The following is a 17,997-nucleotide window of genomic DNA, read 5'->3' as shown; positions in this document are numbered from 1 at the left end:
TTAATTGTAAATGACTGAGTTGCACATTTTCAACCAGTTACCGTGGGTTTGTGTCTCAATCACCTTATTTTTTAATTCAAAGGTAATCTACCCACATGAGAGAAGATCTCAGGCACAATTAAGGAGGTGTACGGAGACCACTAGGTAATTTTTAATATATTTTGTTTTCTGATATTAAATTTTACGAGAACTACAATGTCACACAAATCAGTTGTAATAGATGTAAATTGAAGTGGGTGCAATAGCTTAAAAACAAATATTATATATTCAAGGGCATTTAAGTGAAAGAAGGGATGCAATGCGTCAAGGTGGTGTCCTGGACTTAAAGCTGCAGTTTGTAAGTTTTTTTTGGCATAATTTGGTCAAAAATCCATAATCATCTTTGAGCATATTGTACTCCAAAGTGTTCTGGGTGGACAGTGAATCTCTGCTCTTTCTCCTGGCTCTGTAAACGAAGTTTAGAAATCCAGGAGCGTGACTTTGGATGTCAGCCAATCAGAGATCGTTCTACAAACATGTGTGTTCCATGAGCTGTTCTGGGCGTTTCTATTGGCTGCTTGACTGAAGTCAGAAGCGCTCAGGGACAATCAGTAGTACACGTTACACGGCAAATCAAGCGGAAAAAGGCAAACAGAGGTGGAGAATCAACAGAACGAATTCACAAACACTGAGGAGGAACGGACCGCTTTTGTTTTGGGTCCTCGTGGATCTCTGGGTCCGCCGCAAACACACTGGCTGCAGAGGGAGAGCGAGAACAGAAAGGACAAATCGTGTGTAAACCTAAGTCTCCAAGCCGTCTTCTTTTCATTCTTTTTATTTCCGGTATTGGGCCGCCTCTCCAGCGTCAATTGCCGTCAACGTCAATGGAACTGTATGTCACGGTCCGGTGTGGGTGTGGACCCAAATGCAAGGAGAGAAGGAGGCAGGATAGATGCATATTGTTCCTGGAACCAGTCCATGTTTTTATTCCTCAACGCAAAATCCAAAAACAAACTCAAATCCAAGACAGGGGAGCAGGGACAGGGAGCAAGACCAGACACGAGGAAGGAGACAATGACAGCAAACACATCATTAACGAACTAGTAACCACACTGTGACCAAGCACTCAGTTAAATAGTGGAGGAGGCCTGATTAGGAATGGGCCACACCTGGGTGGAAACACGAGGGAGCTAATCATTCACCAGCCAAGCACACAGACATCACTGGGGGGTGGAGCCACAAGCAGGAATCCCTGAAACACAGACAAGAGATAAACACATGACTAGACTCAAAATAAACAAAGACACAGAATAACTAAACTAACCAACAGAACATGACACTGTTTGTACACGTAACAGCAGTACAAAATATATCAAGGACTGGGGTTAAGGAGTTTTCACCAGTTTTCTTTTATTATGGTTCTTGTCTTCTATCAGTGTAACGTTTAAAGGACAGTTGGTCTGAGGGTGGGTATAATATTCATAATGTTTGTCTACACTGACTTTGTCATTAGGGTCACATTCTGAGGGCTGTTTTTTAAATTAAACTTGGCTCTAAAATGCGAATAAAAAAATAAATAGAAAAAACTACTTTGGATCACAATATGCTGAAAGATGATTATGGATTTTTGACCAAATGATGAGAAAAAAAACTTACATACTGCAGCTTTAAGTGCTCTGCTTTGTTTAGTTAAAATCTGTTGTATTAGAACGTGAAATATTAATCTGTGCATATTTGGTTTAATCCTTGTACAAAACTAAATACTCGTTTTTTTTATCTCTTCCTCAGCAGCGTGGAACCAGTGGAAAGACGACAGACCATGTGGTTTGGTCATGTGTTTAAACATGGGTGTTCTCATACAATGGATGTCCAGACAAAGTGACGTGTGCTTTCTTTATTCAACAGATCATATGACAGGTTTGACATTAGTAACAAAAGCTCTTACAAATTATTTGATATCTTCAATTTGAATATGCCTGTATGATATCAATTTAAATATGTATTACTTGTAACTTTATTTTGTTAGTTTTTTTTAATAATAAAGAAAATCTGTCACAAAACATTTTTAAACCTCACTACTTGGAGCTGCAGATACAAAAATAAACCATTCTTCAACAAGAACTTTGCATATTTTGATCTTAGACTGAATTTATCCATTATTGTTTTTAAAAAAAAACAGGTAAATGCGTTTCAAATTAACAGTGTGAACAGAAGCTAAATAAGCTTAAAATACTTTAAAGGACTAAAAAATTTCACTTTTCAAATTCATCATCAACAAGAATTATGAAATGCTTAACATGTGCTTAATTTATTTAATTAACTCCCTAATCAGGAGGTGGTTGAAAATAAATGAATAACACATTACAAAAATTATTCTCACTTTGCTTTTATATATAAGTGTAGTTCGTGTTTAGTTTATGGTTAGCATTACCAATATGTGCTCATTAAAACTGCACTGTATTGTGTTACACTATCACACTCAACAATCAACAGGTTCCTCTGAGGAAATAGGCACTTCAGGTACTTAAAATAACTTGAATTTAAAACTTTAAACAAATGTATAATTTGGGTGTGTGTAAGTCAGCCATGTATGATTGGCTTGGCAGGTGATCCGTAGCACGAGCCTCGTTGTTCTCCATTTATTTAGTATTCTTCTTCTTCTTCTTCTTCTTTGTTGTCTGAAAGCCACATTTTAGCCAGAGCCACGACCCCCCAGGTAACCACTGCAGCTACACCGACCCCAATGGCCACATCTCTATACTGACGCACCTGCAGAGAGAAACAGGAGATATACCAAAATATAATCATCAATAATATCACAAATCGACCAAATATCACATTTCATCATTTCATACTATACGATACGTGATTTTTCCTTGACCTATACTGTATGTGAGGGGTGATATCTGTTACTGACAGCTCTTTGGGCTCTCTTTATTTTCAGACTGCACTAAAATATCCAGGCAAATAAGAAAGTAGAGTTTCTTGTTCAGTTGGTAATAATTACTGGCAAAATCTTACATTTCAGCTTGGATTTTAACCATATAACAATAACAGTTTTTACTGTTCAATTGTGTAATGAGCGGGTGGAGAATCTGTTGTAGATGTAGGAAGATGAGATGAGTTATTATCAATGGGTTATATAACTGAGAATATTAATTATGATTATTAATATTACTTCAAATTTGAGGGGTGCCACTCCTTTTAACAGGAGAAATATGTCTAAGTTTTTAGACTAAACTCATCAATGTGAAACCAGGGAAAAGTGAATTCTACCAGACATCTACACCATCATCACAGCTTTAATGAATCAGAGGAATCAAATATTATGTTTAACCTTTTATTCAAAAGTCAACAATTAACACAGTCAAAATATCAATTGAAATGGGATAATTAAATCATGATAAAATGCATTTCTAGGCTAATAAAAGTGAGGATTATACGTAATAAAGTGAAATTACTAATCTAGAAGGATGCTAATCTACTAAATATTGAATAAAAATGCAGGATACATATTCAATAATAAGATCATAAAATCAAAGAATAAAATAAAGAGAGCTCATAACAAAGAGAGGAGGACGGACAAGGGGGAGACGAACAAACATGAATGAGATGTACTGTGTGTGCAGCATGTTGTTAATGCGTGTAAGTTTGTAGTTATGGAAATATGTATGTGATCTATTGTGGATGAAGTTGCTGATGAAAGTTCATTCTTGTACCTTGGAGGTGAGGTCAGGCTGGACCTGGAGGTGCTGTTGAAGCAATGTAGCAGGACGTGCCACCGTTGGTTCTGTTTCGGTTCCACAGAATTTAGCCCCTTCAGCCGATCCGGGCGGTTAGGCCTTCGCAGCTGGCTTCGATAATGGCTCTTGGCTAACCCCAAGGGTCGCGGGCCGGGCTTCCTTACGGCTGTTACGCACGTCACTGGGTGCGGAATTCGTCCGAACCAAGCAGCTGTTGATTACAAAATCTAACTGTTTCAACTAAAAATAAAAATGAAATGAAAGACTGGAAACATGAGGGAAGACGGGTGAGCATGAACGCCCGCGTCCAAAACTGTTGTTTCTGGTCGCGCGTCTTTTTTTAAAGGGCGTTTGGCGACGCCTTTTGGAGGAGGCGTCTTCGTTGATTATTCTGTGATCATGTCGGTGATTGGTCAATGTCTCTGCTTTCAGCTTGTGGGTGTGTCTTGGGTGTGTGTAAGTGTAAGACAGAGACAGACAACAAGGGATGATTCTAAACATAAAAGAATGCCTAATAATTAATTCCACATATTTCAAAACATCTTTTCAACATCATATCCTGAAATATCATGTATTACGAAAGAGTTTGATACCAAACACGACTAGGAAATAGCCTCGAATCACTTTAGGAACTAATTAATGCATTTTACCTGTACTTACTCATAACATAAATGTCAAAAATCATGTTATGCCTCCTCTTAACTATACGGTTGCAGTAAATACCTCAAACTAACTTTTGTGATGTTTTTCTGGTAATTTTAAGCACTTTTAAATGATGAACACTTTAAAATAGCTTTCTGTTGTTATTAAATTACATGACACGAGTGCAGACACATTTGCAATTTCAATTACAGTAGAAATCATTCCAAAAATGTTTTCATTTGTAACTTTTCAGTCCAGCACATGTCCTTTGTTCTCATTTGAGCAGGAGAACTGGGGTTATTCCATTGTCCTGTGTAACCATTGGTTTGGGTTCGGGAGGTGACAACATCTGCAGGGGGTCAAAGGGGTCATTGGGACAGTTCTTTGATGTTACAGCATCCAGAGGTATCTGTTTGAAAAAGGGGGAAGGAGAGGGGTGTTCTTCTTTTGATTGTAATGTAGCAGGGAGATGATAACAGGAGACGACTGGTCTGGGATCCTTCTATCTTTTTGTTCGGCAGGAAGGGAAGAAGACCCCCCTTGGGGCACGTTTGCATTTCACAGCAAGAGGTAGACACTCTGACTCCACGGACTGGTGAAGCCGGTGTTCTAAGTCAGGTCAACTTGGGGGTTTAGTTCCCTACATAATCCCCCTGTTGATAAGGTTTCAATGCTTTGAAGCTCTTATCAAAAAGTTCTTTTGAGGAAACAAAAGAGGGAACGAACCTTCAAGTTGAAGAAAACTGGAAACAGGTAAAGGTGTGTTGAGGTCCTCACACACCCTGACGAAAGTTCAGGAGTGACAAAAGTCCAACGTCCTTGTTTGAACTTGGAGGTGTTTCCCCCTGTAGGGTAGGGAAATCACTCTCACCTTGACGTTGAGATGAGCAGCATTGCCAGGAAGTCAATACTGGAGGCAACGCTGGGAGGTTGAAGCTAGAGCCCCTGGTGGTTGAGGATGGAGCCCCGGAGGTTGAAGACTGTAGCCCTGGCGGTTGAAGACTGGAGCCCCTGGAGGTTGAAGACTGGAGCCCCGGAGGTTTGAGGCTGGAGCCCCGGAGGTTGACGCCTGGAGCCCCTGGAGGTTTGAGGCTGGAGCCCCGGAGATTGAAGCCTGGAGCCCCTGGTGGCTGGCGTTGGAGCATTGCCTGGTGTTAATGCCCGTGGACCCTGGAGGTAGGAGTTGGGCGACCATGGAGTCGATTCTGAGGTGCCGCTTGGCAGTGGGCACCCGTAGACCAGGAGGCGGACTAGGTGTGTGTACTATATGTTGCTATGTGTCCCTCAACAATGCTCGGTGCGAACATGTAATTTGGGATCAGCAGGATGGGGTAACATCAAAGTGTACACATAAGATAGCGTGGTATCGGTCAGTTACTCCTGGTGCACATCAATAAGACAAAGACAAAGCATGCAGGGTGTAAAAGAATCAAATCTAAACACACAAAGGTAAGTCCCTAAGGGAGCTTAAACTAAATGAGAGAAAAAGAAGAGCTTTCTTTTGCTCTAACTAAATTTGGCCTGTGCCTATATAATGAGACGAGTTGGTGGTCTCAGTTACAGGGTGTTAGATATGCTAATGTCTGGGGCCTGATCAATGGGATGGCTGATTGGAAGTTTACGGATCAACCAGCACGGTTAAATCCTGACCCTCGGGTGTGTCCTCGGTGGGACCAGATAGCGTAGTGGATTCTAGTTCCTAGTTCTTAGTTTATGTCGTCCTTGAGGTGGTAGATGTTATTGAACGTGACGACTGGTAGGTTAATTAGGAATGCTATCTCTCGGTTCGTAGGGTTTATTCAGCTCGCGGTTGATGGCTTGTCTGTTGATTTTAGTGTTCTGTATAGCTTAATTTGGTTTTCGGTGGACCCATTTGAGCTTTGATTCGGTTTTTGTGCTCGGAATCTTTATTTGGTACACCACTGGAGACAGTTTATCGGTGACCAGGTAGGGTCCTGTTCATTTGGGAAGAAATTTCTTCTATTTATTTATTTATTTTTTCAGTTTGGTTGCATGATGATTGGTTTTGCCGGCGGGCGGAGCAACGCTATAATAACAGACGCGGTCTCCCACCTGTAGTTCCTCTTGTGAGGCTTTTTGGTCGTAGTAGGTTTTACGGCCCTTCGCGCTCTCTTTGAGGTGTTTTTGAGCAAACGCGAACGTAGCTCGGAGGTGGTTCTCAAGATCGGTCGTGTATTGGTGGGTGGTGTAAGCGGTAGCGGTGTTAGCTTGGTTTTGGTTTTGACTCCTCTGTGTCTGGCGTAGGGCATGTCATGGGCATGTGCCAATATCACCCCCCTTTGGTTCTGTGGGACAACGAACGCATGCGTTTGGGAGTCTGCAGAAACATGGACCAAGGTGCCCTTGACTGTCTGTAATGAGCGACGGGCAGCGAACAGATGGCTGGGTGTGGAGGCAAAGTCCGAGGAGACTTTTAACGTTATTGGGTCATTGTCAGTGAAAGCGGGTTTTACCGGTGCGATGACCTGCGAAGACGATGGGGCGTCGGTCTCGGCAGCCGCACGAGAGCGCGTAATAGCATTCACTGACAACGGGTGGGGCTCAGCGAGCTGGGTGGGGTCAAAGGACCAGGGTGTTCCTGATAGCGCCCTTTCTTTGGCGAGAGCATCGTTGATGGGTCGGTTCTGAAACGCAAGACCATCGGTAGCGAGGGGGTTGTTGGTTAACGCGCACAGGGAGGTTCTTTTGGTCGTTAGAGTACGGTCTACGGTTTTAGTAGCCGGACGCATTTGGGCCGGAGACCGGCTTGGGGTCTCCTTTAGAGCCCGAGAGTGGTTCAGTTGGTAGCACTGAACTCCGTCGAGTGAGTCATGCTGCAGCGGCAGTGGCTGCCTGACTTGTGCCCAGATTTTCAGGTTTTGAAAGTCGATCAGGGGCTCAAATCGGTTGAGGAGATCGATACCTATGAGAAGAGGAATCTGGTTGTGGTCTGAGATGTAAAACGGGTGCACCAGGGTCAGGTGCCCTATGGTGACTTGTACGAGAGCCTTCTTCGTGATAACGGTGGCGTTGTCGCCATAAGGTTCAATGTCCATGTGGCAGTCTTGGAGTATCAACCTTAGGTTGGTCTCCTTGGCTAGGCTGCGCAGCTCATTGAACAGTTGGGCGGACATGAGGGATATGTCTGCTCCTGTGTCAAGTAAGGCTTCGTTAGTGAGCACACCTTCAAAAGTGGCTGATATATAAAACTTTCGGGCGATTCCTCTTTCGTAGAGGTCGCACCAGAATTGGTGAATTGGTGGTTCACCCTCAATGGACTGATGTCCATTTGAAAAACGGTGGTTTGGTGCATGTGTTTGCACCAGCAAGACAGCACTAGGCGAATTATCGTCATCTTTGCATTTTGATCGTTTTTGCTTTCTATTGATTTTGTCATCTATCATTTGTTCGAACATTTTCTTGATGGATGCCATTTCTTTAGTGATTTGGTTAGATAACCTAATTTCTACTCTTTCTATTTCATTAGATTCATCGTCTGATCTTGATCTGTTTGGCTGCTGGTCGTATGACCTTTGAATATTTTTGTGATACCAAGGTTTTGAGTGTTTGTTTCTGAGTGGAGGTGTTCGGCGGTCGTTGTTGTGTCTTCTCCACTGGTCAGAATGGTTGTAATCATACCACGGTGGTCGTGGTCGGCGATCTTGGTGGTGTGAGTTAGGGCGGGAATTTTGGTGCCGAAAGTTTTGTTTTGGCGCATAATCTCGATAATCGGTGTTATCTTGGTATCGTTTTGGCTTTATTCCATGGTACGGTTGCTGGTTGTACCGCGGAGGGGTCTGTGGTGCTTGCGGTGGATGCTCTTGAGGAACGATGAGTTCCTTTTGAATGCCTTCCAATTGCAGCGAGTGAGAGTTATTCTTTATCGGGAACATTTCGCGAGGTGTGGATTTTGCCGAATTTTGTTTGTACAAGAGGAAGCCTCTGATTGCAAGATCGCGAAGTTTCTTACTGGACATGGTATAGGGATCTGCCGCGACGCCGAGATGGGTGCTCGTGCTGTGGTGAAGGTTTCTGAGGAACAGTTGTTTGAACTGCTCTTCTTCCTCCATACCTGGGTCGTTGCGATTACCAAAGTATGCCTGTAGCAAGGTGTGGTAATATTGTTGGGGTGATTCGTTTTTCCCCTGTTTAACGGTGTGGGCATAGTCGAAACCTGTTTGGTGAAGTGCGTCAGAAAATTCATCCACCATGAGGCGGCACAGTGTTGTGTAATCATTTCTGACCTGAGGTAGTTGACGTTCAATGAAATCATTAACAAGCCTGCTCGAGGTTGCTTTGATTAGGTAGATTTTATCTTCAACATTAGCCATTGGATAACTTTTTAGATAAAAATCAATGTCTCTCAAAAATGCTCTAGCATTTTGGGGTTCGTCGAACTTTGGTTCAAATCTCGGAATGTTTCTGGCGATTTTATCCAGGTCGCGGTTGGACGGTCGATTGCTATTAGGGGGCCTGGCGGGCGTCGGTCCGCCGTCAATAGGAGGGTCCGCGGAGGCATCCCGGGGTCTCCTTAAGCGACGCGGACGTACCGGTGGGTCAGTGGTGCGCAGGGCTTGTCGAGTTGCGTCTTCACCGTCGGAGTCAGGATCGCCATCGGCCTCCGACATTGACAATGATGAGAGAGCGTGTCCGAGCTCACGTCTTGCGTCTAGGAGCTCTCTCCTGGTGAGGTTCAATTGTCGTTGAACCTTAGCAGTAGCTACTTTACCGTCAGCTACTTGTTGTAATAAGTCATTAGCCCTCTCTCGTTCTGCGTCTAATTCTTTAGAAAGCAGTTTAGTTTTGGCTTTTGAGGCTTTGATCGCCCCTTCTGCCTCAAGGAGGAGTTTCTTCCCATCATTTGACTCGTGTATTTGGGCGTCTAATTCCCGGGTTGTGGTGTCGAACTCATGTTCGAGAACGTGTATTTTGTCTCCGAGTAGCACTTTGGATTTTTCTAATTCTTTATTCTCAGTGATTAATTGATTAACTTGATCTTCCGCTTCTTCTAGGTAACTCACACGCATTTGGAGCAGTCCATTTTCTTCACGTGTTTCTTCATACTGGACCGTGAGGTTCGCGCAGCGGGCTTCGCGTTCCTCGATGGCTTTGAGTTGAGCGTCGCGTTCGCTCTCGAGGGTTTTAACCCGATTCTGTTCGTATTTTAACTGGGCGGAGAATGCTGATATTACACAGCCAAGCTGTTTAACCAGCTCTTTATCTTTCAGTTTTTTGTAAACGGCTGCAGTGACGCAATCGGCCAAAAGGTCTCCTAATTCTTGAGGAGGAGATTCTCGGATTTTGGCATCAATTGTGGATTTTCCGTCCCCTAAGATTTCTGTGAGGAGAAATTCTAAGTTCTCGGCTGGATGGTCTTCTGAGGAGACAGACATGTTGATTTGTTGTGGGTCAAAATCGTACGAAGAAATCTAAAGGATTTCAAAATTTCAAATAATTTTTCAAACAAAGTTTAAAAATTACAATGGTAGTAAATTGTTTTATCTTATTTTGTTTGTTCTTAGCAATTCACTGTTTGGTAAATAAAAACTGAGTGGTAAACTTGAAAAAGTTTGGTGTGGTTTGTTTAATTTAAACAATTGTTCTTACTCATTTAAGACTTGTTCTTACTGATTTAAGACTTTTATTTAAATTAACCTTACTTTAATTCAATTTCGTTGAATTAATCAACAGGTAATTTTAATCAATTAAAAATGTTTTATCGAAATTAAATTCAACTGTTATTGAATTTATTTTAATCAATAAATGTTTTCCTCAATTAATCTAAACTTTTGTTTAAATTAGCTTTACCTTGATTCAGTTTCCTTAGATCAATCAGGTGTGTAATCAATTGGAAAAAGAAAGAAGAGAAAGAGAGAGAAAAAAAAAAAAAAAAAAAAATTTTTTTTTTTTTTGAAATTAAATTCAAATTCTAATGAATTTATGGTAATCAATAAATGTTATTTTTAATTAATTAAATTCTGTTTTAATTTATCAGTTTTTATTTCAGTTGTAATTTTCTTTAGGTTGATTTTTAAGAATGGTTTGTGTTTAAATTCGGTTGTGTCAATTTACCTTAATTAAAACTGGTTTAACTTTTATTAAACTTATTTTAATTAATAAATCCTTCTTAAATTAGTTGCTTTCATTTAATTAACTTCCTATTCAATTTAATTGTTTTTAATCAAATTGATTTAATTTTAATCACACTGGATTAATCATTTAGTAAAATGTGTATTTTACTTTAATCATTACTTTATTTATTTAAACTGTTTTAGTTTAATTATTTTTCAAATTGGTTTAAATCTTGTTAAACCTTGATTTTAGTGCGTCACTTGTATTTAAATGAGTTACCTTAGTTTTAATAAGATTACCCTTTTAATGGCTTAACTTCCGTTTAGTTATGGGCCTTGTGTGTGCGTGCGCGTGCGTGCGCGTGCGTGCTTTTCTGAGAGATGACAAAATCAAATCGAGCACATTTAAAACCACACGATTTCAGCAAAGTGACGGTAAAGACAGCTGTATTGATGCACAGTTGTCAAGCAAAACGTGTCTAAAGACACGCTGTAACTTAGATGTGTTTAAAGTCTCACTGGGCACGATAGGTTAGCTTGATGCTAACCGCTTAGTAGCAGGCTGCTGCTGCTAGGCTGAGGCTCTCGTTAGCCTGTTATTCGCGAGCTCGCCACGAGGGGCAGTCGCGTCTCAAAAAGGGACAGGAAGGCCTGTCTTTGTGTATGAGCGGTGGCTTGACACACTTGCTTCCGGTTTCTGGAGCTTACACACATGTGTTCCAACCACAATGAGCTAACATGAGCTAATACAACGATAGCTTGTCCGTTTTAAGGAACGGAAGATTCAGACGACTTACTCTTTGTTTGCGTCGGCAGATACCAGAGTTTCAGAGCTCTTCGGGGTAGCAAAGTCCTAGTTTGCACTGTCTGCGTATCTTTTCCTTTTATACGGGGTTTTCCCGGTTCTGGCAACTTACTGTTTACCTCTGACGTCACAGTCACTGACGGCGCAGTGATTAATTTTTAACTTTTTCTTTTGGCGCGGCGGCCTTTCATAACATTAGCGCTTTAAACACAGAGACACGGCGGTCTTATTTATTCAGTTTCTAAGCATTAGCGCGGCGGCTTTGCTTAGAATACAACATTGGTCGGGGCGCAGCGGCTTCCGAACCAATCTGGCAACACGAGTGTTCAGTTTTTAGACCGGCTTTTGATTCCAATGATTATTCATTAACGCTGTGTTTATGGCTTCAGCTGTCCCATCTGGGGTGCCAGAAATTATGTAGGAAGATGAGATGAGTTATTATTAATGGGTTATATAACTGAGAATATTAATTATGATTATTAATATTACTTCAAATTTGCGGGGTGCCACTCCTTTTAACAGGAGAAATATGTCTAAGTTTTTAGACTAAACTCATCAATGTGAAACCAGGGAAAAGTGAATTCTACCAGACATCTACACCATCATCACAGCTTTAATGAATCAGAGGAATCAAATATTATGTTTAACCTTTTATTCAAAAGTCAACAATTAACACAGTCAAAATATCAATTGAAATGGGATAATTAAATCATGATAAAATGCATTTCTAGGCTAATAAAAGTGAGGATTATACGTAATAAAGTGAAATTACTAATCTAGAAGGATGCTAATCTACTAAATATTGAATAAAAATGCAGGATACATATTCAATAATAAGATCATAAAATCAAAGAATAAAATAAAGAGAGCTCATAACAAAGAGAGGAGGACGGACAAGGGGGAGACGAACAAACATGAATGAGATGTACTGTGTGTGCAGCATGTTGTTAATGCGTGTAAGTTTGTAGTTATGGAAATATGTATGTGATCTATTGTGGATGAAGTTGCTGATGAAAGTTCATTCTTGTACCTTGGAGGTGAGGTCAGGCTGGACCTGGAGGTGCTGTTGAAGCAATGTAGCAGGACGTGCCACCGTTGGTTCTGTTTCGGTTCCACAGAATTTAGCCCCTTCAGCCGATCCGGGCGGTTAGGCCTTCGCAGCTGGCTTCGATAATGGCTCTTGGCTAACCCCAAGGGTCGCGGGCCGGGCTTCCTTACGGCTGTTACGCACGTCACTGGGTGCGGAATTCGTCCGAACCAAGCAGCTGTTGATTACAAAATCTAACTGTTTCAACTAAAAATAAAAATGAAATGAAAGACTGGAAACATGAGGGAAGACGGGTGAGCATGAACGCCCGCGTCCAAAACTGTTGTTTCTGGTCGCGCGTCTTTTTTTAAAGGGCGTTTGGCGACGCCTTTTGGAGGAGGCGTCTTCGTTGATTATTCTGTGATCATGTCGGTGATTGGTCAATGTCTCTGCTTTCAGCTTGTGGGTGTGTCTTGGGTGTGTGTAAGTGTAAGACAGAGACAGACAACAAGGGATGATTCTAAACATAAAAGAATGCCTAATAATTAATTCCACATATTTCAAAACATCTTTTCAACATCATATCCTGAAATATCATGTATTACGAAAGAGTTTGATACCAAACACGACTAGGAAATAGCCTCGAATCACTTTAGGAACTAATTAATGCATTTTACCTGTACTTACTCATAACATAAATGTCAAAAATCATGTTATGCCTCCTCTTAACTATACGGTTGCAGTAAATACCTCAAACTAACTTTTGTGATGTTTTTCTGGTAATTTTAAGCACTTTTAAATGATGAACACTTTAAAATAGCTTTCTGTTGTTATTAAATTACATGACACGAGTGCAGACACATTTGCAATTTCAATTACAGTAGAAATCATTCCAAAAATGTTTTCATTTGTAACTTTTCAGTCCAGCACATGTCCTTTGTTCTCATTTGAGCAGGAGAACTGGGGTTATTCCATTGTCCTGTGTAACCATTGGTTTGGGTTCGGGAGGTGACAACATCTGCAGGGGGTCAAAGGGGTCATTGGGACAGTTCTTTGATGTTACAGCATCCAGAGGTATCTGTTTGAAAAAGGGGGAAGGAGAGGGGTGTTCTTCTTTTGATTGTAATGTAGCAGGGAGATGATAACAGGAGACGACTGGTCTGGGATCCTTCTATCTTTTTGTTCGGCAGGAAGGGAAGAAGACCCCCCTTGGGGCACGTTTGCATTTCACAGCAAGAGGTAGACACTCTGACTCCACGGACTGGTGAAGCCGGTGTTCTAAGTCAGGTCAACTTGGGGGTTTAGTTCCCTACATAGAGTTAAAGCTGGGAAAATTGTATGATGTTTTCTTTTATCCAAAGCAAAGTACAACACAAGTAGTCAGGGTTAAATGACTTGCTCAACATCCTACAGTGATGGACCAGGTTGGATTTGAACCAGTGAATGTTAGATTGCGAGCCCGTTTCCTTAACACCAGATTGCTTTAACAGGGAAAATGCAGGTGAGAAGGAATATATACCCTCAAATGCAGACACTCAGACATTTACATGTCATTTTCTACTGTAAAACAGATAACCTAATGTGCAGCAACTTTAGCAAATAAACAGACGTTAAAATCCTGCGCAAAACCTTGCTTGATTTTTAGCGTAAATACAGTGGAAAAATATTAAATTAATAACAATAGCTGGCACAATTAACAATATTAAAGGGTACCTGTAGTGAAAATGTGTATAGCAAAAAATGTGTTTAAAGTATTACCAATAAACCAAAATATGTTCATCTTTTTATTAAAAAATTTAAAAAAAAAAAAACACCTAAAAGGACTTTTTAGAATGATTTTATGCCGTCGGGTATAAACTATGGAGAGAGGTTATGATGCACTTACTGTATGTTCATTGGTCCGGCCTGTTGCTTTAAATAAATGGTGCATTGTGGGAGGTAGAGGCGCAACGGGTCAGTTTACATTGTGGGAAATGCAGCCTTATGTAACCTCTACTTTAGGGCCTATGTTACAAACTAGATGACCTCTTATCGCGCTAACTAATTAAGTCAGTGTGTGCTGGACAACAAAGCTCGCTAACGTTTTACAGAGCTAAATCACCATGGAAACTTATGCTGAACGACTAGCCTGCTCGCTACCACAATTTTCTCTGGCTAGGAGTCCCGCCTCCAATCAGTTCTCTTAGAAAGCGAGCTGTCCAATAAAAGGTGTGAACACGTCACTGTGTGGATCTGATCTGACGCTGACAGGAGAGAGAGAATATTTAGACATTGATGCAATCCTTTCATATACCAATGATGACATGAACTAATGAATTAATTCATGTATTCTGTGGTGATGCAAAGAGCCTCAGCCCTGTAGATAATATAATATATAAATATATTCCACCTTATGATGTAGGCTGATCTGAATGAACGCAGCATCAGAGCCACGAACAAGTCAAAAACAGAAGAGAAACTGTTCAGAATCTATAGACCAACAGAACACTGTTGCCCAGCAACAGCTAACAGGAATCAACAAACGTGTTTCATATCCTGTGCAAAATGGCGGCTCCCCATAGTTTATGCCCGAAAGCATAAAATCGTTCTACAAAAGTCCTTTTAATATTTTTTTTAATAAAAAAGGTGCACATATTTGTTTTAGTGGTAATACATTAAACTATTATTTTGCTATATGCATTTTTACTACAGGTGCCCTTTTTTAGCAGAACTTTGGAAGGTTTAAAAGCCAGTGCTGACATCCAGAGGTGAAAGTAATGGATTACAGGTACTCAAATTACTGTAATTTAGTTGCTTTTATGGGAACACAAAAAAATACAACAACTAACAACAGGGTTCTCGCCAGTGCTGTTGAGCGTAACGACCCCCGGTGCTGTGATTTTGATCCTCTACGGCACTTGTGTCAAATTCAAGGCTCGGGGGCCAAATTTGGCCCTTAAAAGTATCCAATTTGGCCCGCAGGAGAAAGTACAAATGACAAAGAAAATGTAAATTATTGTGTAAACTACCAACTAATCCAGTTGTATTTTAATTTAAAGGGGACATATCATGGTTTTAAATCCATTCTTTTTACATATAAATCATACAGTTGTGGTCTATATAAAGCAGAACTGCAATGCTTGGGTCTGAATTCCTCATTATTATAGCTCCACCCCTTTTCTACCCCTTTTCTGTTGTGCTTCTGAGAGCAACTCGCTTTGGTGCGGTCTCTTTAAATGCAAATGAGACACTTCATACCCCGCCCACTCTCCAGGTTACAGAGGTGACGGTTCAACTCCACCCTGTTCGGCCATTTTTGTAGTTTGATAGAAAAGATACGATTATTTAGCGGTGCAGAAAATATTTATTCACACGTTATTTACAAAATGTCAACAACGTTAGACTTGTCCATCCAGCTTTACATGTTTGAGCCAGAGTCTGACCCAGCGGAGCGAGATGAAAATGAAGATGATGAACCTGCAGAACCCTAACAAGTGAGCTAACACAAGCACCGAGCTAACACTAGCGCCAAGCTAACGTCACTAAAAGCATTTTAATAGTCTTTTCAAAGACAAAAACGGCAAAATGAAATGACTAATGAAAACTTTAGACTTAAATTAAGTCACGTAGGCCATATCATCAAAGATCTAAAACGAGCACACAGCGCTAACATATGAAGACGGTGCAACTGCTAATGCTAACAAAACAATGACAGGGACGTCTTATCATCACTTTTTAGCGTTATTTACAGCTTACCGAAGTGCTCTGTTCGTCGTCTCCAAAGATAGAAGGAATTGAACCCTCAATCAGACAAAGTCTTTCTGTAAATCCTTCTTTATACTGGTGGAGGTTGATGAAGCAGTCATCCTTGAAGTGCTTCACACACACAAAAATGACCTCACCCACAGATGTGGGTACATTTCCATAAAAAATAAAACTCAACCAGACACTTTGAAAAGGTTCTGATGCTGGGAGACGGTGTAATGAAGCGTGTGGGTTACTACATCCAACAACCCAACATTTTGACTTATCCTCTCGTAACTTCTGCATCCTTGAGCTTGGACTACAAAATAAAAGCGAGAAATAAAAATAGCGGATTGCTCGAAGTGTTGGACCTGGAGGTGATGTCCTAATTTGGCAGTTCCTCTGCAAATACTGTGATGTAATAGTTCAAAAAACGTAATAGAGAATAGAAAATTCGAAACAGATTGAAAAATATGAGCAAAACAGAATATAAAGATATCTACGGAGCACCTGAAGAGACTAATTTGATTTGATTTTCTGTACTTCTAAGCACTCTAAATATACAACAAAATGCATTTAAGGGCTAAAAAAGTGGATTTAGCATGATATGTCCCCTTTAATAAAACTATTTTCAGGGGCTTGCATTTTTCTTTTGTTGATATCACATGAATGCAGTCATTTTTAATTGCAAATTGTGGAAAGAACTTTCAATAATTCCACAAATCTAAAATAATTTCTCACAAACAATTCCATGAAATTCCTCTAAATGACACAAAAAATGGGAACAAGTGAATTTAACTGAAAATGAAAACTAGGGCACAATGATGTTAAAAATGTTATTTTTTTCCCCGCCTATATTCTGTGGCCCACTTGAGATCAAACTGGTCTATATTTGGCCACTGAACTATAATGAGTTTGACAGCCCTGCCCTATGGTGTGATGTCGCCCTCTACGCTGGTTGAAACACAGTGTAAGGGAGCATCCTCTACTCTACTGTGTGCATCCTCTACTTTGTAACCCATAATGGCAGCATGTCTCATGTCTCTTAAGTGTTTGTCTATGTTTTATTATTTTTTTAAAATATTCCATAGTTCTTTGACAGGATTTTATTGTCTTTTATCCTATTTAAACATGGCAGTCGGTTATATTTAATCTGTGGACAGTGCATGTTGGATTTTGAGGTCTGCAATGGAGCTACAGGCCTGGGTCTGCTACTGTGAGCCTTCTTCTGCTGCTGGAGCTACAGGCCTGGGTCTGCTACTGTGAGCCTTCTGCTGGAGCTACAGGCCTGAGCCTGCTACAGTGAGCCTTCTGCTGGAGCTACAGGCCTGAGCCTGCTACTGTGAGCCTTCTTCTGCTGCTGGAGCTACAGGCCTGAGCCTGCTACTGTGAGTTCCCTTCTACTGCTGCAGCTATAAGATTCATAACAGTGCCATTCCCACTCAGGTCTGTAATCCTCATTACTTCATCATTACCTGTTGTGAATGATGGCGAAAGTTCTTACTTTTATTTGCTTATTGGCCTTATGGGATCTATCTACAAACTGTTGTCCCTGCGCACACTGGAAAGACACTGACAATCACCTGTTATGGCCATTTTTATATTCATCATCATATCGTCAAATGTATGTTCATGTGTACAATTTGTCATGTTTAAATACATGATGACTCCATTACTCTTTACACTTTTGAACAGCTGAATCATGATTAAACAGTACAGATCGTATTGTACTCAGTGCAGCACAGAGTCTCTGCCAAGGCCAGAGTCTCTGCTCACATGCAGATATACACGAACGCACACACTATCAATGAGAGATAAGAGTGGCGCCCGATCTTCCTCATAATTATACACGTCTTCATCATCCTCCAACATTTCCACTGTGGGAGCATCTGACTCCCTCCCTTTCTGTCTTTCAGGGTTGGGACCTTTTCTTATCTGTATAAAACCTTAAGCTGAAACTGTTAGAGGGAGCGGCTCTGCCTTCGGACGTCCGCCGGGACGGTCACT

The 17,997-nt window shown here is 40.9% G+C and overlaps 2 protein-coding genes across 3 annotated transcripts in view; both read right to left on the bottom strand.

The window, feature by feature from the left end:
- LOC114470525 (retinoic acid receptor responder protein 3-like) overlaps positions 1-17,997 on the bottom strand; it is a 97,061-nt gene that overhangs the window by 64,601 nt on the left and 14,463 nt on the right. The gene's annotated exons all lie outside the window — the stretch shown is intronic.
- LOC114470526 (retinoic acid receptor responder protein 3-like) overlaps positions 1,855-17,997 on the bottom strand; it is a 31,465-nt gene continuing 15,322 nt past the window's right edge. For both annotated transcript variants that reach the window (XM_028458741.1, XM_028458742.1), the window contains exon 5: positions 1,855-2,748. In XM_028458741.1, the coding sequence (XP_028314542.1) occupies positions 2,623-2,748 (126 nt within the window). In that variant the 3' untranslated portion in view covers positions 1,855-2,622. The remainder of the gene's footprint in view (positions 2,749-17,997) is intronic.

Source organism: Gouania willdenowi, chromosome 10, assembly GCF_900634775.1.
Source record: "Gouania willdenowi chromosome 10, fGouWil2.1, whole genome shotgun sequence".
Lineage (NCBI taxonomy): Eukaryota > Metazoa > Chordata > Actinopteri > Blenniiformes > Gobiesocidae > Gouania > Gouania willdenowi.
This window is presented reverse-complemented; position numbering and strand designations above follow the sequence as displayed.